Here is a 23,786-nt window from a genome sequence, read left to right as displayed (position 1 = left end):
CCCAGAAAAGAAGGACATGAGCTAGCCTTACTCAGTTGCTGACGGAAAACCCCAAACCTGTATCAGCAAGACAACAGCACACATATTATACGCAAGGTGGATAGCTAAGCTGTGTTACATCCACAAGCTCAGGGTTTGACCACAGAATTCAGAGGGGAAAAGATGTTATCATCACAACAAAAAATGCAGATAACTCCATAGACCCAGACTTTAAAACTAACCAATAATATAAACCCACATATATACACATCTGTTCCTAAACCAGGAGTACGACAGACTAGATCAGTTTATTTTCTATGATAAAAAGACCTAATAAAAAGCTCAGGGGAGAAAGGGTTTGTCTCAGCTTACAGCTCCAGAGGAACAGAGCCATCATGGTGGGAAACACACAGCAGCAGGTGCAAGAAATGGGCTGGACATCGCATCTGGACACAGGAAGCAGAAAGAGAACTGCAAGGGGACCACCAGAGGCCACGCCCACTGACATAGTCCTGCAGTAAGCTGCTACCTCCTAAAGGTTCCATATCTTCCCAAACAGCAGCAAAACTAGGGAGCAAGCATTAAAGCAGGTGAACCTATGGGGGAACGTGCCATACCCAAACTGCAGCAAAGGCCTTCCTTAAGAGAGTAGTTTGTGCAAGACCAAAATGCAAATGTAGGTGTTTAACCAGCTACCACCACAGGAAATCCTCACCACTTCCATGGTAAGAGACAAAGTAAGAGCAAAAATTGAAAAGGAAGAAGCAAAGCTATCATTTCTCGCAGGCGATACAATCATCATCTTAGAGAAAGCCAGAAAACTATAAACCAATTATTAGGACAATCATGACAGTTTAACGTGGTTGCTGGACACATAATCAATGTGTCTATGTATCGGTGACAAAGGTTAGTTTCATACACCGGAGGAGCTGTTGTAGAGAGGGTAGTAGATGCTCCGTTTCCAGAGTTCCTGCCCTGGTTCCTTCAGTGAGAGACTTGAACTAGGATAGGTAGGCTGTTTTTAGTGAGTGTCTTATCACAGACACAGAAATCAAGTCAGGACATCTGGGAGTGGAATCCAATCCGAAGCACCAAATGTCTGCTTCCTAGGTGCCTTGTGCACACAGTCTAAAGGTCATTTGACACAGTGCTCTGTGGGCTTGCCTTCTAGTTCACACTTGTCAGGAAGATTGGGTGTGAGATAGATACTTTTTCCACCTTGTGTCATCATGTTGATATTCAGACAGTTTTCTGTTTTGTAGCATTTCAGACTTCTGAGGTTTTGCAGTACACAGCTCAGCCTATATCCTCCATAGCCAAAGGGAAGTCAGAGATGCCGGAAAGAAGAAGAATGGGCAGATACTGAGAGATACTAAGGTGAATCTGGGGATCTGGAGGGATGGATGTGGGGGCTCCCAACCCCTCCTGGCTCTTAACTCTCCTAAGACCTGAATTTTCGCCCTCCCTCTTCCTGTCCTCCTGGCCCTCCCCCTCACTCTCTCTGCTTCTTTCTTTTCCCCTCCCTTCCTAAGATGGATTCTTCTTCTGGCTTGAGTAAGCAGTAACAAGTCTCTCCTACTTTTCACCCAGAAGGCTTTTAGCTGAAATGATCACCCCTCTGAAGTCAACTGTGAAGCCTTACTGCCTCCACCCCCTTTGGTTCCCCCTGATATAGGGTGGATCCTTTTAGAGAGTTATGAGTTATCTCACAAGAGGAGAAGGAACTGCACAGCAGACTCCAAATTTGGCAAGGCAGCCCAGGTTACATGCCAGCCACATCCGTTATTCACTCGTACGTCTGGACGCTCTCCATTCTGTATAAAATTTATAATCACCTTACTTTCGGCCCTAAGAAGCTGGGGCTGAGACTTTCAGAGGAATGTTGCCAATGAAATTAATTATCCTTGTGTCACTGTAGCAATTTCTCTTCCCTTTATCAGCAACAAGGGTCAGTTTTACTGCCTGTACAGCACACTCTAATTTGCCTAACAAGATGGGACCCATTAGCACAAGACTGTCAGAGTGATAACACAGAGACTTTCATGTACAGGGATGACCCTCCCCCGCCCCCACTGAAAAATCACTAGAGACAAAGATGCCTGTTTTTAAAAAAACATGCACTATGCTAAATAAGAATTAAGTGTGGGTCACTAACACAGAGAGCCAAAGAACAAAGCTCCATGACCTCCCAACATACACACTCACAAAGCAGAAACCTAAATCAGGGGCAGGGTCCTTGGATCTGGAAGGCCTGATATCTGTTTTTAAATTAAAAACATACTAACTTATGTATTTATTTATCTCATTTTTTAAAAAATTTCCCAACCAAGTCTACCCCTGCATGGAGCTCACTCTTCTCCCTGAGAACTCACCTGCCCACGTGCAAAGCCCATTCTCAGAGACTGACCCCACTTAAGAGCCAGTCTTTGTTCTCTCTCTCTCTCTCTCTCTCTCTCTCTCTCTCTCTCTGTGTGTGTGTGTGTGTGTGTGTGTGTGTGTGTGTGTGTGTGTAAAGAAGTTTCTGTCCTGCCTGGTCCCACAACCAGTCAGTCCCAAAGAAACCAACAGAGGCGCCATTTGTAAACTCTGTGTGTGTGTGTGTATTAACAAAACCTTAAATTTGTATCAATAAACCAAAGTCAAAGTCCATACCAATGTAAAGTGTTCATTTCTATAGCATGTGTGTGTGTTTGACATGGTTTCACTGTGCATCCCAGGCCACTGGCCTTGGACCCATGGATCTTCCTGCCTGCCTCTGTTTCTTGAACCAGGATTACAGGTGTGCATCATCACACCTGGTACTAGGCGAAGGGCTGGTTTAGAACATCTGCCTCCTTTCATTAGATCTGAGAGGTGGCGTCTTACCCCTTGCCGTTCCAGTTGGGGCTAAGTCACAGGACAACAGTCTCTGCTCCTTGGCCATCGACACAGCCCAGGTACTTGACATTTCAGGGGCTCAGAATAAAACAGGCAGATGTGAAAACTTCTGGGCCAGTGAGGTGACTCAGCAGATAAGAGCTTGGAGCATACTGTATGACATGAGTTCCACCCCCATCTGACAGTGAGGAACAAGAACTGACTCCTGAAAGTCGTCCTCACCTCCGCACACATGGTACTTGTGCCTGCACGCACACATGCAGATATTGTTAGTCATCTCACTTCAAAAGCAAAACTCCTTTCGGAAAGCAAGAGTTGATTCCTCTGAGCTTGGAACAATGCTGAGAAATCATTGAGATCACAAGGTGATTCTTACTGTGTTGTATTCAGTTATCACTGCAAGCAATCTTCAGATAGTGACTTAAAGAGTCTAAAAAAGGCCTAGGTTTCAGTCCAAAGCTCTAGAGTAATTGATTCTTATGGGAGAATCTCAATACTTAACAGAAAGGGTTTTCTGATAAACGAGAAAGGCAAAGAGCTGGTCAGCAACCATGATGAATTCTAGAAGAATCCGGATAATGCAGAGCGAACCAGGGCTGACAAGGTTGCAAGTGTCGACCACAGCAAAATCAACACTTGGACCTTAGAAAAACCCTTCTGTGAAGCTTTGACATTTCCTGCACTGAGTAAGAACTCTTCCACCTGCTCCCACCCCCACTGTAATCCAGCACCCTAACCTGCAGCAGACTCTCACACTGCAGCAGGCCCTCACACTGCAGCAGACAGACCCTTACCTGCAACAGATACTAATTTGCAGCAGACTAACCTGCAGCAGACTCTAACCTGCAGCAGACTCTAACCTGCAGCAGACTAACCTGCAGCAGACTCTAACCTGCAGCAGACTCTAACCTGCAGCAGACTCTAACCTGCAGCAGACTAACCTGCAGCAGACTAACCTGCAGCAGACTAACCTGCAGCAGACTCTAACCTGCAGCAGACTCTAACCTGCAGCAGACTCTAACCTGCAGCAGACTAACCTGCAGCAGACACTAACCTGCAGCAGACTCTAACCTGCAGCAGACACTAACCTGCAGCAGGCTCTAACCTGCAGCAGACACTAACCTGCAGCAGACACTAACCTGCAGCAGACTCTAACCTGCAGCAGACACTAACCTGCAGCAGACTCTAACCTGCAGCAGACACTAACCTGCAGCAGACTAACCTGCAGCAGACACTAACCTGCAGCAGACACTAACCTACAGCAGACTCTAACCTGCAGCAGACTCTAACCTGCAGCAGACACTAACCTGCAGCAGACTCTAACCTGCAGCAGACTCTAACCTGCAGCAGACTCTAACCTGCAGCAGACACTAACCTGCAGCAGACACTAACCTGCAGCAGACACTAACCTGCAGCAGACTCTAACCTGCAGCAGACACTAACCTGCAGCAGACTCTAACCTGCAGCAGACACTAACCTGCAGCAGACTAACCTGCAGCAGACACTAACCTGCAGCAGACTCTAACCTGCAGCAGACTCTAACCTGCAGCAGACTCTAACCTGCAGCAGACTCTAACCTGCAGCAGACTCTAACCTGCAGCAGACACTAACCTGCAGCAGACTCTAACCTGCAGCAGACTAACCTGCAGCAGACTCTAACCTGCAGCAGACACTAACCTGCAGCAGACTCTAACCTGCAGCAGACTCTAACCTGCAGCAGACACTAACCTGCAGCAGACTCTAACCTGCAGCAGACACTAACCTGCAGCAGACACTAACCTGCAGCAGACTCTAACCTGCAGCAGACACTAACCTGCAGCAGACTCTAACCTGCAGCAGACTCTAACCTGCAGCAGACTCTAACCTGCAGCAGACTAACCTGCAGCAGACTCTAACCTGCAGCAGACACTAACCTGCAGCAGACACTAACCTGCAGCAGACTCTAACCTGCAGCAGACACTAACCTGCAGCAGACACTAACCTGCAGCAGACTCTAACCTGCAGCAGACACTAACCTGCAGCAGACTCTAACCTGCAGCAGACTCTAACCTGCAGCAGACTCTAACCTGCAGCAGACTCTAACCTGCAGCAGACACTAACCTGCAGCAGACTCTAACCTGCAGCAGACACTAACCTGCAGCAGACACTAACCTGCAGCAGACTCTAACCTGCAGCAGACTCTAACCTGCAGCAGACTCTAACCTGCAGCAGACTCTAACCTGCAGCAGACTCTAACCTGCAGCAGACTAACCTGCAGCAGACTCTAACCTGCAGCAGACACTAACCTGCAGCAGACACTAACCTGCAGCAGACTCTAACCTGCAGCAGACACTAACCTGCAGCAGACTCTAACCTGCAGCAGACACTAACCTGCAGCAGACTAACCTGCAGCAGACACTAACCTGCAGCAGACTCTAACCTGCAGCAGACTCTAACCTGCAGCAGACTCTAACCTGCAGCAGACTCTAACCTGCAGCAGACTCTAACCTGCAGCAGACACTAACCTGCAGCAGACACTAACCTGCAGCAGACTCTAACCTGCAGCAGACTAACCTGCAGCAGACTCTAACCTGCAGCAGACACTAACCTGCAGCAGACTCTAACCTGCAGCAGACTCTAACCTGCAGCAGACACTAACCTGCAGCAGACTCTAACCTGCAGCAGACACTAACCTGCAGCAGACACTAACCTGCAGCAGACTCTAACCTGCAGCAGACACTAACCTGCAGCAGACTCTAACCTGCAGCAGACTCTAACCTGCAGCAGACTCTAACCTGCAGCAGACTAACCTGCAGCAGACTCTAACCTGCAGCAGACACTAACCTGCAGCAGACACTAACCTGCAGCAGACTCTAACCTGCAGCACGCTCTAACCCTACACACAAATGCAGTCCCAGCTAACATGACTTTCAGAGCCAGAATCCTTCAGCAGCATCACTCACAACATGTGACCCAGGCACCAGCCAAGATTGTTCTTGGCCCTGTTTCTTCTCCACAGTTTGGACAGGGAGCCAAACAACAGTCTCTGTCAACACAGACCTGAGTCAGGCTGACCTACTTGTCTGTTTTGAAAAGTACATATCCTTCAAATTGCTGTAAAAGCTGAGGGTTTAAATAAATGCTATCTTTTTCCTCTAGGCCAGTGATTCTCAACCTTCCTGATTCTGTGACCCTTTAGTAAAGTTTCTCAAGCTATGGTCACTCCAACCACAAAATTATTTTTATTACTACTTCATAACTGTAATTTTGCTACTGTTATGAATAGTAATGTAAATATCTGATACGACCCACAGGTTGAGAACTTTGTTCTAGGAGATAATACATCTATAGGACCCAAAAGGATGGGTGATCATCAATCAATTGTTCCTTCAGGTGCTAGCCTGTTTGCCCACAGAGAGCCTGCACTGCTGGGTGACAGGGTGACCTCCTTGTTCCTGATGACGTTAGACTCCTTCTCATGGCTGGCCAGAGGTCCCTCTATATTCTTGGATTTTTTAAGTCATTTTTTAAAAAGTATAGTTCTTAGACAAGCATGTTAGCACACACCTTTAGTCCCAGCATTCAGGAGGCAGAAGCAGGCCTGTGAGTCTGAAGCCAGCCTGGTCTACAGAACGAGTTCCAGGACAGCTAGGGCTGTTAAACCCTGCTTTGAAAAAAAAAAAAACAAAAGCATATAGTCCTTTAGAATCTTCTGAGCCACCAGTGGGTACTTCTGGGCGTTCTTAGGCACCTGCACTCAAAGAACCTCTATTCTCCCTCTGCTGAGTACCTGAGGGGGAGCTGAGTGTAAGCACCAACACAGCTAGCTCACAGCAGACGGGCCAGGCTCCTTCAGGAGGGGAGCAAAGCTTCTAGACATCTCTGGGCTTCCCAGAGATCTGTTCTGTTTATGTCAGGCCTTGGATCTGTTCCCAGGTTGGCCGATGCCAGATAAATGAGGTGGTGTTGAATCTCCCCGAGGAATCAGCCTTAGGGTGCAGTCTACTGAATAAGCAGGGCCTGTGTACCACACGCCTCTCGTTTGTCAGCTTACAAGCACCAGCTCAGTGTTGCCTTATGCAATCGCGGAATGTAATCACTCAGGCTTCACCCAGCTGCATTTTATCCCCAACAGCAAACAGCAGCTCCATGTGAAACATGAAAGACGGGGTCAAGGCATGTTTGCTGATAACCTTATCATTATGCTGGATCACACATCTCCTCAGAGACCGTCCTGCTCAGTTTTGTTCCATTGTTTCTTTACTCATTTTTGCCAATTCTGCTCTTCTATGTGGGATTCTGGAACACGCAGAGGAGAAACGGAGCAAGTGAGAGGCAGAATAAGCATGGTCTATAGGTGGAAGTGGGACATGAAATCCTGCTGGCGAAACTGCTCTCAAGGACACAGTAAGCACGAGATTGGGACCTTCTGTGGCCAAGACAGTGGCCACAAGATGTAGCTATGGGCATTCAGGTACAGTTGCCACCCAAGGGCTCTATCCTTTTAAGGAGTCGGCAAGGCCCCAAGCTGAGTCAGAACTCCAGGCCTGTTTCTGTAGACCCTGAGGCTTTGTGCTCGGACTCCACAGTCCAAAGCCTTATCCTGAGGACTCCAACCAGGTGGCTCCCACTTGTGTTCAGTAAGTTGTGATGGAGAAGGAAGGGAATAAGGTTGGGATTCATCAGTATGATCTGTTATGTCATCCCATAAATGAGAAAGGAGGAAGAATCAAGTCCAGTTGTCCTTCAGTGTAAGGAGAATCAAGTACAGTGTCCCTCGGTGTCTATGGAGGATTAGCTCCAGAACCTATGCAGGTACCCTAATCTCGGATGTTCAAATCCTTTACATAAAATGGCATAGTGTTTACACTTAACCTTTGCACAGCCTCCTATATATATTAAATCATTTCCAGATTGCTTCTCAGACCTAGTGTCATATGAATGCTACATAAATGTTTGTGATATGATATTGATTAGGGAGTCATAAGAAGAAGAGTCTGAACATGTCTAGTTCAAGCACAGTTATTTCCTGAATACTTTCCATCTGCAGCTGGGGAGAGGCAGGGATGGATAAGTGGGTGCAGAGGACTGGCTGCATTTACTGGATTCTTATTCAGGTCCTGGGATTTAAGAGTTGAGAAACTGAGGCCCTCAATGGGAGGAGCCAAGGTCAGAGCCTTGACCATGAGATTCCAAACACAGTAGTACCTCTGCAATGACAAGATGTCTCTTTCATAAGTTCACAGAGACAGAAGTGTAAAAGCAAGGCCATTTCTCCACTGGGTGACCTTAGAGAGTTCAGTCTAGGCACTCCAACTGGGTCAAGAGGCAATGTGCAAGAATTGCTTCATAGCAGCAGGTCCCGAGAACTTGATGGACCCCATCAATCCTTAAAGAAAAAATGCGGGTGACAAGGAGAAGCAAGGTGGGAGTTCTGGCTACGTGACCAACCAGAGGCAGTAGAGTAAAGCGTCCAATGGCCAGTTACCCATAAGGCAAAGCCAAGGGTTTCATCACATCTGAACTAGGCCAGCTTGGCTCCTCCCTTCCATACTAAGATATGAGGCTGAAATGCGGCCCACCAAAAACTGGCTTGACTTCGCCCCTCCCTCCCTCACAGGAGAGGACTGGGGTGATGGATTTAACCACGCCCATCTCACCTCCCTCTGAAGGGAACATTAGGGAGCTGTCTCAAAGGGGCTACTAGAAAAACTGGCTTGGCCTTGCCCCTCCCTCTTCACAGGAGAGGACTGGGGTGATGGATTTAACCACGCCCATCTCACCTCCCTCTGAAGGGAACATCAGGGAGCTGTCTCAAAGGGGCTACTAGAAAAAGAAGATGCAGCCCAGCGGGTGGACTCCACTGACTCCAGACTTCCTACAGACTCCGCGAAACAGGCTCAGGCAGGTGAGGGGCCTGCCCAAGTTCACACAACTGCCAAGTCACAGATCAGATTCAAACTGCTCACCCACTGGGGAGGACTCAGCTATTCTGTGAGTCCTTACTTCTCCTTGGCACCCACATTCTTTACTAAGTGGAGGGTGAGCCAGCACAACCCAATTTGCATATGAACCAGGGATATAAAAGGGGGGCTTTGCTTCTAAGACAGGCTGGGGCCCCATTTAGTGCTTAAAGAACAAGCTATTTAACATCTTTGGCTCCATATTCTCATTGCTTCCCCGCCTTCTTTCTGATTACTTTGGTACTGTTCAAATTCCATTTTAACCACATGCTAGTTATACATCTTGTTGTATTTTTCTGGCAGAGATCTCAGTGCTTATAGTATAACACTCGGAAATCCCAAATGCTCTAAAATCTGGAAGAGACTTCAGATTTCAAAGTGCTTTTAGCATTTCAATGCAGGAAAGTCTGAAAATATTCCAAGATCCAGAAAATCCCCAAACTTGAAACACTCCTGGTCCTAAACATCCCAAACAAGGAAAGCTCAGCCTGAGTTTACCTTTAACTGTTCCCAGTAGACTTTTGAGCGCTGTTGCACGGCCCTGTGTGTGGCCTGAGAGCCTTGCAATAGCAGGGCTCTTTGCCTGTGCCCTTTGTACGTATTTCGTCACACTTGATTCCAGCCCAAAGCCAGAGGATTGAAGCACTGCACTTCCATCTTGACCTCAGGCTAAAAGGTTATCACTTTTGTTTAAGTAATGTGCTCATTAAAGATGTTTAAACTGGGAGAGTAGTGCAGGCCGGTAATCCCAATACTCAGAGGAGCAAGAGACCAGTCTGGGCTACACAGTGGAACTCTGTTTCCAAACTTCTGGTGTGTGTCTGTGCAACCCTAAATGCTGAAAAAACACCTTACTTGTTGATCCATGTACTTGCTAATTTTATACTTTTAGGCTGGGATCCTTTACATTTTACCCAAAGAATTCCTCTTAATATTTCCTATAGCAATAGTCTGTTGGTGGCTAATTCTTTGAACTTTTGCAATTGCATGATGTATCTTTATTATACCTCTGTTTTTGAAACATAATTTTGTTGGATGCATAAGTTTAGGTTGCTTTATGTCTCAATCATAACTTTAAAAAATACTATTTTACATCCTCTGATTTGCCTTGCTGTGAGAAATCTGCTGTCAATTTTACACGCAATCCTTTCATATGGAATATTTCTTTGTAAAAATGGTGAAAACAATCCTCCCAGACCAGTGTGAGCACTGAGCACCGTTCCTCGATACTTCTGAGAGACTGCTTGCTCAGCTTTGAGGCACGCCCTCACACACATAAGGAGCTACCCTCTGAGCCATACTGCTGCCATCTTCCAGAGGTCAGAGGTCAGCTGAGAGAGAGCCCTTCGCCATCAGGTCTGTGGACTGCTGCCATTCCCCAGAGAAGGGGGGTGGGAAAGGCCATTAGACCCTCACCAGGTAGCTCAGCAACATCTCCCAGTCATCTGCATGCAATTTTGTCCTTATTGGCTATGGCCTGGGGTCTAGACTAGAACACATAGGTGGGGCTCTTCATTTATGGCTCCGTCAGCCATACTGGGCGAAGACTTTTCTCTTCAGCTGTTTTGAAGTTAGTCATGCTCCTGTTAGTAACCATGCACTTGTATCCTATGAGTAATCCCAATACATTCACTGGTCCCCAGGGCGAACTGTGGTAGAACCCTACACTGGTTGGCTCCCTAGAAGGAGGGGTAGATGGGGTGCATACCCGGGGATAAATTTTAGTAACACACACGCAGGCACTAAGAGGTGCTGGCCACTCCTTACAGGAAGCCACCGTAGATGTGAGTTATCGCTGGGTCTGTTAATCGGTCCTGTGAGCTCACATGCCTTGGTCTCCTTGGGCCTTCAGCTCCATGTCTTCAACACGGAGTTCACTGGAAGCTACCTCGGTTTCCTCTCTGTAAGTACAGCCTAGACGTGATGCAGAATGCATCAAAGGTGGGGGGACATGAGTCAAATAATCCCAGGATAACTCCAGATAGAGTGTTTTAAGATTTTTCTTTATTAAAAGGGAATTCATGGCTCACAGTGAGGAAATAAGAATGAGGTCCAACATCCAGGTGTGGCTCTCGGGAAGAAGAGGCTGAGCAGGGCAGGGCCACAGCTTTTTGGTACTCTAAATCATGCCCCAACATGGTCCAGCCTCTTAAAGGCCATTGGCTGAAGAAGGTTCCCCATCACCTCCCCCTTTTGTCTAAATAAGAGAGTTCCAAACCCAATACAAAACTATATACACTAAGAACAGATACCAAGTATAAAAATTAGAATTACAGCCAGCATAAACAATATCAAGCAAGGAGCATATGCTAAATGATTTAATAATCATTTTATCCTAAGAAGTCTAAGTTTTGTATTAGAAATGGCTTGGCTAGATCATACAAGGAAGGTAACTCTGTCTATCTGATCTTCAACCCCACCGAAGGACTGAGAAGGGAGATAATATTGCTTGAGAAGGCAGGAAGTGCAATCAAGCGCTTCTAAAAATGTACAGTAGCTGACAGAGACAACTGGCTACTTAGGCAATCACTCAAAGTCTCATTTGCAATGTTGAAGCAACCAACTTTGGCTAATGCCTAGAGTAACTGACAGACAATTTTCCGAGGCAGGAAAATTTTCAGAACCATCTTACCCTGTCTTATTGCTTGCCTTTTGTTGCCATTTAGGTCATAAGGTAAATCTGTTGCCTGTTACTCAAACACAGCTAGAAATTCCTTAATAATTCTGGTGTCAAAGTCTCTAAGCCTCCCAATGCCACACACAGAGCCCAGAACCTGCTTCCCACCACCCCTAAACAAGGGTATGTGTCCTAGGGTTAGTGCCTAATAGAGAGAGTGTATACCCCTACCTCCTAGTCATCCTTAGTCATGAGGTGTGATGTGTTCACATGAACTTGAACTATGACAATTCCAAATGGCAAGGGTCACTTTATAATAGACCAGGAAAACATTTTCTTTCTTTGTATGAAAGCCATGCATCCTGGGCTTTGCACTCAAAAAAGGACCAGCAATGCTACAAGGGCAGAACTCATCAGAGAAATGAGAGCCTGGAAGCAAAGAATTAGAAATGGCTTCACTTGAGAATCTCCCTTCTTCTCGCATCTTGCATTTGTCAACATCATTGAGAAGAGTCTTGCTGTGTGGTTTGTCTGGCAGTCCTAGGGCTTGAACTCAGGGCCTTGCGATTGGAGGCCAAGTGTTCTATCTCTGAGCTACATCTCTAAGACCTGAGAAGATTCTTTAAGCAGCAAAATATTATTTTTCCAAGATGTAGCCTCCCCCCCTACCCACAAAGGCAAGAACTGACAAACCACTATAAAAACAACCGCCAAAGATCTTCTCCATATTTCCCAACACAGAGTAGTTATGATATTAAAGTCAGCCATTGCGTGTTATTGGAAATATCCATTTGTAGACTAAAGGAGTCTCAGGAACTCAAGACTCTCACAGAGATATTCAAGAGCAGCTGTACTGAGATGGGGAAACTCTCAGGCAGGCAGGTAGGAAAAAAAATGGTTACTATATTATGTTGGTTCTTAGGAGATAATTAGGGGCGTTCATTCTTCCTCACCTTTAAAAAACAAAATCTTAAATACCAACAGTTAAAAGTAGAAACCGTCTAGTCACAGAAGGTATCCCACTGCCAGGGCTAGACTATGTATCCCCCAAAATTGTAGCTTAGGGGTCACACCCTGTGGCAAGGCCCCACCTGCCTAGACTAAGAGTCTAGGGTTGATGGGTGAGGTTGACTGTGTTTTACACATGGCAAGGTGTGACGCACCAGCAGGTCCTGAGTCAAGGGAATGCATGGTGACCTGCTCTTCTCAAAACAAAAAGAAATTACTAGAGCACATCAGGATAGGAAAATCAGTGTCATTACGTGTGTGTGTGTGTGTGTGTGTGTGTGTGTGTGTGTGTGTGTAATTTTTGGATTTTAATGAAAAGTGTACATTTTATTTGGGGTCACGTCCGAGAGAACTTGAAAGCCACTTGATGTGGGAGCTGCGAGCCTCTTCCCACTGCCCGGCTCCTAGCTAGTTTATGCCCCGAAATAACAACACATAAACTGTATTCTTTTAAACACTGCCTGGCCCATTAGTTTCAGCCTCTTAACCCATTTCTAATAATCTATGTAGCACCACGAGGTGTGCTTACCAGGAAGATTCTAGCCTATGTCCATCCTGGGTCGGAGCTTCATCACGTGTGCCTCAGAGAGCAGAGCTATCGCGTCTGCCCGGGAGAGGGGAGCATGGCATCTCTGCTCCAGAGAGCAGAGCTGTCGAGTCTGAGCTCACTTCCTCTTCCTCCCAGCATTCTGTTCTGTTTACTCCACCCGCCTATGTTTTAACCTATCAGGGCCAAGGCAGTTAATTTAACCAATGACCTTCCTCCATCAGCCACTGATCTAGACACACAGTGTTTGATTGCAGGTGGGAGCAGAAATAAGCACACCCTTTGTTCACGGTGTCGGTTTTGTTTAAATACAGGATCCCAAGGACATAGAATATGCACAAAAATCACCACCACCATCTGAGGTGGTAAATGAGACACATATACACCACAGAACTGATTAATCCTCTCTCTTTTCTCTTCTTCCCCTTCCCTTCCCTCCCCGCCCCTCCCCTCTTCTCCTTTCTCAAGTCTGGAATAAGGAAGTTGACATTGTTTAAAATAACCACTTTCTTTTTTGATAGCTATTGATTTAATGTTTGAAATATTGCTTTAATTATGACAAATATCAATGCTCCCAAAATGTGCCTGACATTTTGTAACCATCACAAGTCACTGAAAATCTACTATGTTGAAGCACAGATGAACTGAGACAATCAAACCGTTGTATCTAAAGTAATAAAAATTGGATGTTTTGCCTTCAAAAAAAATCACCACCAAAGTTAGGTGCTAGAATATTTTTATGATCATGACAATTTTTACATACCTGAAGGTTGGCTAGTTGAATTGTGTTACACCTACATCATGAATGATACCAGTCATGGAAACTACTGCACAAGTGAGATCAGAAGCAACGTCCCTGCCCATTCATGGATGAGAAGAGCGGACATAAAACCCTAAACACACACAGTGCATACAAATAATGAGGCTCAGAAACCAGTTACAGCTTGGAAGCATAGGTGGAGAGAACACTTACTTTCTTCTCTGTGTTTTTCTGTATTTTCAAAAACTTCTACAGTGGGTGTGTATTGCTCTTGTTATTAGGGAAGGTAACCTAACACATGTGGCGATACAATGGCTTCACTGAGGAAATAAGCTGCCCTCCCTAGGTGACATTCATACTAGGTGACAAGTAGGAAAGGTGGGGCGGGGGGGTGGCATCCACAGGTTAGAAGAACTGCTCGTGGGTGAGGGACGAGGCAAAGATCAGTACCAGATAGGTTCAAATCCTGGCACATTGTATGACTTTCCCTCCTCTCCTCACGTTTTCCACTCTCATGCTAGTCATGACATCAGATTTGTCATTCCCCACAATGAGCGGCCGACTAACCAAAGCCCAGGACTGCTGTTTGCGCCCTAAAAAGTAACGATGCCCCAGTCAGTAAAGTGTCTGCAGGACAAGCCTGAGAGGCCGAGTCCAGAACCCCAGCCCCCATGCAGAGAGCTGTGTGGGCACCTCTAATCCCAGCCCCCGTGCAGAGAGCTGTGTGGGCACCTCTAATCCCAGCCCCTGTGCAGAGAGCTGTGTGGGCACCTCTAATCCCACCCCCCGTGCAGAGAGCTGTGTGGGCACCTCTAATCTCAGCACTGGAGAGATGAATCTCGGAGCTCACTGGCCAGCCTGTCTAGCTAAGTCAGCGATCACACCTGGTAGCAGGATGGAGAGAAGTCCCCTTTCTGCTGACTAGCCTGCCTGCTGCCTGCGGGGAGGGGCTATGCAAGATGCTAGAGGAGAAAAGTGACAAACAGCCCTACACGGATGGGAATCCTTCAATCCATCATACTAACCTGCCAGGCAAAATGCAATCCCTGGTACAATAGTGTCATGGCTATTGTGGTGGGTAAATGGCAAAGCCCTGAATAGATTTAAGGCCACAGAAGAGAATTCATGCCTGGTACAGTATACTATAAACCTGTTCAAAAACTCATGGCTCGGGATGTCATAGGCCCTGGGGTTGGGGGAAAGACTCACTACTGTTACTTTCATAATTTGACATCACATAATACTGCTTTCTAAATATTTATGTTTATACCCATAGATATATGCTACTCTAAGCCTGCATCAGAGAAGTTTCTCTTTGCAGTGAACAGAGAGACTGATGGTTGCTCTAGCCATGATTGATGAGCTCAGTCCTAAACAAGATATTTATATCATTTATTCAGACTCAGGAAATATCCAGGAAAGGTGGTTTAAAAAGATTATAAGAACCAAATGATAGAGAGAAGGGCTGAAAAAAAACTCACTATTTTCTGAGTGTGGCACAGAATTCATGAGCCCACAGCAGCTGAAATCACCTACCCTGGGCCTGCACACAACTGGACTCTTCGACAGTTGTCCATGGATGGAGAGGGACTCAGAGGGCCCTACCTTTCCTTGGGGTAATATGGGCTATGGATGGATGTTGGGGAAGGAGAAACTGTTGTGGACCCACCAGATTCCAAAGGATAGTTCTACAATCATAACTATACAGGTGGCCTTGGTGAAGGTCAGTGGGTCACAAAACAGAAAGACCTACCTGCAGGAAAGGGACTTGTGGGGAAGAGGAGGCATGAAGAGCCGAGGCAGGGAGATGAAGGACGGCAACGGTGGGAGTGAGCAGCCAAGGCCTCACAGCCATAAACAACACTGTCCAGACATAAATTTAACTAGTGAACAAAAGGCGAGGGTAGAGATTGAGAAAGAGACCAGCATCAACCGCTTGTCTCTCTGTGCACACACATGCACACACACCCCATGAACACACACTCCAAAATGTTTGAGAAAGAGAGCAGTATCAACCACTTGTCTCTCTGTGCACACACATGCATACACACACCCCATGAACACACACTCCAAAATGTTTAAGTATCTGAAGTAAAATAATAACAATGCACAAAATGACGGGAGGAGGCAAGGTTTCTGGAGAAGAACGGGTACACAGGACATCCACTCTCTCTTTTCATTACTTACTCCCCTCTGTCCATCAGTCCGTCTGTCCACTCGTCTATCAGTTGGCCACTGCTTAGTCTTTAGTGCGTTCTGCATGCTGCACACCCTTGCCAGCCTCAGGCTAGAGGGAGCTGATGAAGAGCTTGTCCCCAGCTCTCACTGTCCAGTGCTCTCCTCCACAAAGGAGCAGCCAGAGAGACCAGCGGACACTGCTGGTCACTGCATTCCAGGCCACATGCTGAGGCTTTGCCTCTGTGGACACAGTGTGCTGTGTGTGGTGCCCTGGAGAGTTCCCAAAGACAACAATGCCCGGGACCCATTGGTCCTTTTCTCCAGCCTAATTCCAGCTTCATCTCATCAATTCTTCCCTCCTCTGTCCCCTCATTCAGACTCACAACTCATCTGGTGTCCTCAGTTATACCACACCCCACCTTCGTCTGTGTGTGAGGGGGCCAACGCCTCTGATACAATAAGAAATAGAATTTTAGTTGGTCCAGGCCCAGAGCTCCTGTGTAATAAGGCATGTATATGTTGGTTCTCTACCCCCACATCATGGCACAGGTCTCCTAAAACCTTTGTGATTTCCCAAATAGTAGAGTGCTGGGAACACCCTTTGTTCTAATATTTGGTCTTTGACTCTGGTTCCTGACACAGATATCCTAAATTCCATGAAATTTTCTGGTCATTGAAGGCACGTTTTGTCTTTATGAGATATCTCCTCCAGAAAGCTTCAGAATGGAGGTCAGTAACCAGAAAGACCAAGCCGTGATGTGGAGCTCATAACTTCCATCTGTACCTCCCTCCCATCTTCTAGAAGAACTAATCATTCCATCTATCAAGAAAAATTTACTCATGAGAACCTTCATGATCCCAAGTGTTCCTAACAGCCCGTCACTCCATAGCAATCCGTCAGGGAGCCAAGGTCCAGCACGAGCTTTAGTGGAAACAAAAATCACATTCAAACCATGGTAGAGAATGAGCAGGGGGCGGGGGAAGGGAGGGGGATTAGATGGTGACCAGACAATCACAGGAGGGTGAGCAGACCTTGGGGTTCAGGCATCTCTCAGAAGGACACTGTCTAAGCCAGTGTAGAATTCTATCTGTGTCCTGATCACCACCTTGTGAGCAGCCCCTGCCTGAGGGATCCCTACAGATCTCACCTGCCACCTGCTCACCTGGCCTCACTCTAGAATCCCGCAGTTCAGTTCCCAGCTGCTGTCATCCTCCTATCTGGAGGGACAACCACCTCCCCTGGCTTCTGGTGGGAACCGGCCTTCTAACTTGTCAGGTCCCTCAGGGAGGCCATAACGAGCCACTGCCCTGGCCACCTTGGAGGACCTGGCACAAGTGTACTCCTCCAGTGTCGGCAGTCACCATTCTTCCTTCTTGGAGTCAGTTCCTGTGTTCTCCCCATGGGACTAATGGAGCAGAGCTTTGAGCATCTGCAGTGTTGGTGCCCATTTCCAACCTGTCAACTGCAACCTTCAAGTTCAGTGACATTCACCAGTGATCTTCATGGTCAGCCACCGCATGCCAAGCATTTTACCAACGTGGTCCACACCAGTTCTTGCCACACCATACAAGAGGACAAGCACAGGTCACAGCTAATATTAAGTTCCCAGAGTCTGGGGACAGTGACACTTTCCTTTAGATTCAAAGACTTATTTTGCCTGACACATTTTGTTCCCCCCTACATGCTGTACCCTGCAGAGTCCTGCAGATCTGGTGACCGTGGCGCCCACAGGCCTGCTCAGCTTCGGGACTCACCATGCCTCCGGTGCACTCGCGACAGTCCTGTAGGCAGCTGATGGTCTCCCAGGTACTGTAGGCTTTCAGGCCGGCCATCAGAGCCTGCAGCGAGCGACTGTTGATGAGTTCCCTCCCCTGGAAGATGTTTTCGTCCAGGATAAAAGCTGCATGCCTGCGAGACAAAGTAGAGATGTGTGGTGGGCACAGCAGCGTGTCAAAGCCATGTGGGAGAAGCATGCATGAGCCCCAAGATCCCCTTCACTGCCTCTCAGTTTGCAACCACCACTGCATCACATCCTTCTCCCCCCTGTAAATGTTCTCCTTCACTTTCTGCCCAAATTCCTTTCTGCAGTCAATTCCTAAGCCTCATTGGTAATTCTGGCCTCTGCCTCTGGTCCATGCTTCTCTTGCTTCCTCCCAGTCTACATATAGGGTCACGTTCAACATTATTTTCTTCTACCTACTATACAAAAAGTTTTGCACACCTTGTGAATTTGTTGTTTTTTAAAGTCCCTCTCTACTGGAAATTCTGTGACAGATTGTATAGTAAGTAGAATAACAGGCCCAAAGAAGGGCATGTTCCTACCTCTGGAACCTGTGCGTGTGCCACCTCATATGACAAGAGGGGCTGGCAAGGTGTAGTTAAATTAGGGTCCTAGGGGATACAACTAGGCCAATGGGAACACAAGTGTATGCATGAGAGGGAAGGGACAGAGAAGAGGAGGGAAGAATCAAGGTGACACAGCAGTAGGAAACTGCTGACTTTGCAGATGGAAGAAGAGGGCAAGACAAGCCATGAGGCAGGCCCAAGAAGTTTTTTAAAAGGTCAAGGATATGAATGTTCCTTAGAGCCTTCCAAAGGAAGGCAGACTTGCCAGTTCCCTGATTTTAAGCCAACGAGACCCATTTTGTTCAGATCAGACATTTTGAAAGAGAGATGGATCACATCCACAGAGCAAATTCACAATACATAGTTGTAATTATACTATTTTGTTATTAGTTATTATTGCTAGCTTCTTACATTGCCTAATTTTATAAATTATATAAATCTACTCTAAGTGTGTAGAGTTCGATATCATCCATGGCTCTAGGCATCCACTGGCTACTGGAATGGACTCCCAGAGATAAGAACCGCTATAGCTACAGCAGTAGCTAGAAGCTCATCCCTCTTCAAAATGCTTCTGCCGGTTTCCTTTATTTTTCAGCCATTCTGTGGCTGTGACTTCTGTATGATGTCATGTTTCTTGGTGCCCCTTGTATGCCCTTTCACCTCCTCAGTTCTTATTTTCTTTCTGTATTTCCAAATGTCATAGCTGAAGAGGGACAGGTCTTCCTTTTCTCTCTTCTTGGACTACCTTTAGTGTGGCCTCATGTTCAGTTTCGTTGAACATATTATCGCATAACTAATGTTTGGTGTAAATATTTTCCTAAACTCTATAGTCAGCCAAACTCTAGGGCACAGGAAAGGTCCTAGATAAGAGCATTAAAGTCAAGGTGGCCAACATGCTAAGTGAGGAACCGTCTTGTCAGGATCTAAATCTTACTGGAAATTTCTAGACTAGTACACTGAAGAGTGCTCACGTGGAATCCTGTGATATTTCCCCTGTCCGCTTCGGGATGTTGACTGCTGTTAGCATTGTTTGGGTCTTGTTTAGGTAGCCATTTTGGAACTCTCAACAAAATGAGTTTAAAACTTTTACTCTGAAACTATTTGCTGTTTACTCCTACATTTTTGGTTCAATTCCCCCTATTCCTGTCTTATTTAATTCTACCCATTGTATCCCATCATTAACTTATAAAAGGAAAAATATTTATATGCTCTGAAGAGAAACCAGAGAGCCACAGTTAACTTTTAAACACATACTGGTTTGCGAGATAAACACCATGACCAAAGGTAACTTGGGGATGAAAGGGTTTATTTGGCTCACACTTCCAGATCATCACCAAGTCCATCACCAAGTGAGTCAGAGCAGGAATTCATAGCAGGAACCCAGAGCAGAAAAACCATGGAGGAAGCTGCACACTGGCTCTCTCCTGCTTCTGTCAGCCAGCTTTCCTATATGACACTGGACTACATGCTAAGGGGTGACACCACCCACTGTGAGCTGGGCCCCTCCACATTGTCATCACAGGGTCCCCAGAAGACAGGCTAAACTGGGTCCATTAACTGGCACACACTACATTATTTCAGTGATGTATTCTAGCTATCTGCTTCCCTCATGTGTGTCATGTGTAGGCAATGCAGGAATGTTTGCCCACACAGTGCATTTCCATGTCATTTTACTGTCCATTACGCCACCAATATGTTTATCAGTGAAGAAGGAGGGATAGAAAATATAGCTTATGCAGAGAGGAATAGCTTCTTTTCTACACGTCATAATTTTCATTATTAGTTTTATCTTAAAGTTTTTTCTTATCACCATTATTGAGGAATAATTTAGGATTCATTCAAAGTATACAGATTTGATGGCTACACATTCTTGTGAGATGATCAGTCCACAAAACAGTTTCAACAGCACCCCAAAATTACCCCACATGCTTCTGCAGTCTATCCCTCCCTCCAGTCGCATCCCAAGGTCACCAAGGACATGCTCTCTGCCACTCACTATAGACTTACAGTAGACTGTACAGTATGAATTGTGCCTTCCTTGTTTCCATTAGTGTTATTTTGAGACTTATCCTTGTTACAAGCACATGCCAGGCACTGTTAATTTCTCCTGCCAACCACTATTCCATTCTGTGTAGTGCAGAGACTACACTTCAGCTGTGTATTTGCTTGTCAGTGAGCATTTCAGTTACTTCCTGTCTGGAACCATTACAGACAAAATGACTATGAAAATGTGTGTGGACATCTCAAAGGAGGCACATGACTTCTTTTCTCTCATGTATGTAGCCATGTAGCAATGAAATGGCTGGTATAGCAGAAGCAAGCAGGTCCCCAGGGCTTGCGGGCCAGCCTGCCTAGCCAAAATAGCGAGCTTCCCATTCACTGGGAGACTTTGTTTCAAGTAAATAAAGTGGAGATGGAAGAAGACACCCAATGTGCTCCTCTGGCCTCTGCATTTGAACACACACACACCTCTGCTCTGTTGAGCTGTCTTGAGATGTTGAATGAGCCCGTACATTGATGTGGGATTCCCACTCTGTATGCTGTAAATATGCTTTATTGCCATTGGTTAATAAAAAAGCTACTTTCGGCCAATGCCTTAACAGAGTAAAGACAGGCAGGAAATCAGAACAGAGATGTAGGGAGGAGAGTAATGGAGCAGAGGAGATGCCACATAGCCTCCAGACACCTGTCCGCCTGCCAGAACCTTGCCAGTAAGCCACAAGCCTCGTGGTAAAGTATAGAATAATAGAAATGTGCTAATTTAAGATGTAAGAGCTGGCTAGAAATATGCTTAAGCTATTGGCCAAGGAGTGTTTTAATACAGTTCTGTGTGATCATTTCGGGTCTGGGCTGTGGGAAAACGAACAAGCAACCTCTGCCTACAGAACTAGTGCCAACGTGGCCAACTACATCCTAAGGGCTTGCTACACTATACACACTTGAATATGCACTAGTATTTATCTGAAATTTATCCTCACAGGTGCTGAGTGGAAAAAAATTCTCTAAATGACTGAATCCGGCTGAAAGACAGAGATATTAGCATTTCTACACCCTTCCCTTCTCCCCTGGTCTGGAGCCAAGCCTGGACTGCTTGAGATGCCCATTCAGTTCAGGAGTAAATAAGAGGCAGACCCCAACAGTCTTTTGAGCTGGTGCACTGCAAATAGCATTATTTAAAAGTTGCTAGTTTCTTTCAAAACTAGGAGATTTTCTTTCTACAGCAAATCTCTCTAGATGGTTCCAAAGGGAGCTATCAGTCACCATCTTCCCTGGCCAGCAATTTCACAACATGGAATCCCTGCTCCACACACTAGCAGAATGGTTTAAATGCAAAACTAACCACCTCCTCAGTCAAATAAGATGTCATTGAACAAGGTCATTTCACTCCTTTGTTGAATTAACCTATGAAGAGTCAGGCACTGTGAGATAGGAAGATGCCAAACCATGGACCCACAACTGCTATGCTCACAGGAGTCAAGTCCTCAACCAAGAACGCTGGTGTGATGATAGAGTGGACTAGGCCACTCCTTATTCTCAGAGTCACTCGGAAGAGCTTTGTCTAAGAAGGTGACTGTCCGAGTACAGGAAAGCAAGAGTGTGAGGGACAGGTGCTGCAGGGACATGGAGTGCACCTATAGGAGGGACCCGATGGGAGGATCGAGAGCTCAGGGACTGAGCTTGGAGTCCAGCAGTACAGCCCACGCGAGGAGAGCCACCAGTGAGCGCTCAGACTTCGTCACAGGCAAGAGGCTGCTGGTGAGGTCTGTGAAGAGGTCCGGGTTGGAGGTGGATGGCAAGAGTGTAGGACTGAAGAGGTCAGCTGGGGTGACAGGGGAAGGAGAACAGACTGTCAGGAGGTGGGATTGGCAGGGTGGAGAACAGAGGTCTGGGGACTACGTACTGCATTTTCTCCATCCCTCAGTTCATGTACAATAAGGTTGACTCCATAGCCGTGACTAATGCTGACATAAACATGAACGCTCAGATTAAAAAGGACAATGTTTGGGGAATCTTGCGGGTAATGGCCACAACAACCCACATGATTGAGCATTCAGCATTTTCCTCTGAGCACATCCAAATCCTCACTCATTTGATCTTTACAAAAGGCCCCTAAGTCGGGTTTTATTATTACTATTTTGTATGCGGAGTTGAGACAGAATTCCAAGCCACACACATAGCAAATGGTGGGATCGAGTTACGTAACCCCAGAAAAGCCCATGCCACTTCACCTCTGTTGTGCCTTTCTGACCACTCAAGACTTATTACAAGACACAGGGGGACAGGCGGGGCCAGCTGACCCGGGCTGCAGAGCGTTTTTGCTGCTTACTAACACCCGGCTTGGATACCTAAAGACCTGGCCCATCCCACTGTTTGAGGAGAACCCAAAGCTCTGAGCATTTCACCAATCAAGCCTCAAGGTACCCAGTCCCTAAAATGTGAGGCCAGTTGGCAGCAGCACACCTCCATCAAAGTTGGAACTCAAATCCCACAGTCTGATAACCTGTATGGAGAAGGAAAATGAAAAGAGGAGGAGGGGAGAAGCCAGCACAATTTTGGCCACGCCACAGTGAACTGGACTGGCTACTTTCTTAGAAGCTGAAGGGAGCGAGGCCTCTGAGGTTGACCTCTGACCTCCTCATACACATGACAAACAGGCAATATATAGTTAGGAATTTAGAAGGCCATGGAGCAATTGGATTGGTGATGTGTTCAACAATACAGCACCACACGTCACACAAGAATGGCTCTGTGATTTGGCATTAATTAACATTAATCCCTTGTCATTTCTCACCTTGAAACCCAAAGCTAGAACAGGGGCCTCTCTCAGCTGGAGCAAACAAAACTAAGCAACAGGAATAGAAATCAGAATGTGTGTTTTTTCAGCTACAGTGGTGACATGCGGTTCAACTTCAAGGGATCCAGGAAGCTTCCCAGGGTGATAAAAATGGTTCATACTCAGTAGGGATGTTTGTTACACAGCTGTTCATATTTGCTTAGACTCACTAAATGATACACGGCAATTTGAGCATTTTACTCTATCCAAACTGAGTCTCAAAATTATTCAGAGCTAGAGCTGAGCTAGTAGTTTAGTGGTATAACACTAGCTTAGCGTGTGCAGCAGCCTAAGGTCTAATCCCGTGCGCCCAGCATATGCAGCAGCCTAATCCTGTGTTAGTTTTTGTCAACATGACGTAAAATCGAGTCAGCTGAGAAGAGGGAGCACCTTCATCAAACTGGCCTGTAAGCAAGTCTGTGGCCATTTTTTTTTTTTGAAAGATGGTTGATATGGGAGGGCCCAGCCCACTGTGGGTGGTGCCACTCCTGGGCAGGTGGTCCAGGCTTGTATGAGAAAGGCAGCTGAGCAAGCCTTGGGGAGCAAGCCAGTCAGCAGTGCCCCTCTCTAGCTGCTGCCCTGACTCCCCTCAGTGATGGATTTGTCTAGAGAAGTGTGAGCCAAAGAGACCCTTTCTCCCCCAGTTTGCTTTTGGTTAGTAATTTATCACAGCAACAGAGTAGCAGGATGCCCCAGT

General features: G+C 46.5%; 1 protein-coding gene across 1 annotated transcript in view; it reads right to left on the bottom strand.

Moving 5' to 3' along the window:
• The window catches only part of LOC121465587 (acyl-coenzyme A oxidase-like protein), a 300,287-nt gene that overhangs the window by 120,089 nt on the left and 156,412 nt on the right, over positions 1 to 23,786 (bottom strand). The window contains exon 12 of the mRNA XM_041678830.1: positions 17,664 to 17,817. Coding sequence (XP_041534764.1) covers positions 17,664 to 17,817 — 154 coding nt within the window. The remainder of the gene's footprint in view (positions 1 to 17,663; positions 17,818 to 23,786) is intronic.

Source organism: Microtus oregoni, unplaced genomic scaffold (genome assembly GCF_018167655.1).
Source record: "Microtus oregoni isolate MIOR12 unplaced genomic scaffold, Mior012 000031F_ref0000149, whole genome shotgun sequence".
NCBI lineage: Eukaryota > Metazoa > Chordata > Mammalia > Rodentia > Cricetidae > Microtus > Microtus oregoni.
This window is presented reverse-complemented; position numbering and strand designations above follow the sequence as displayed.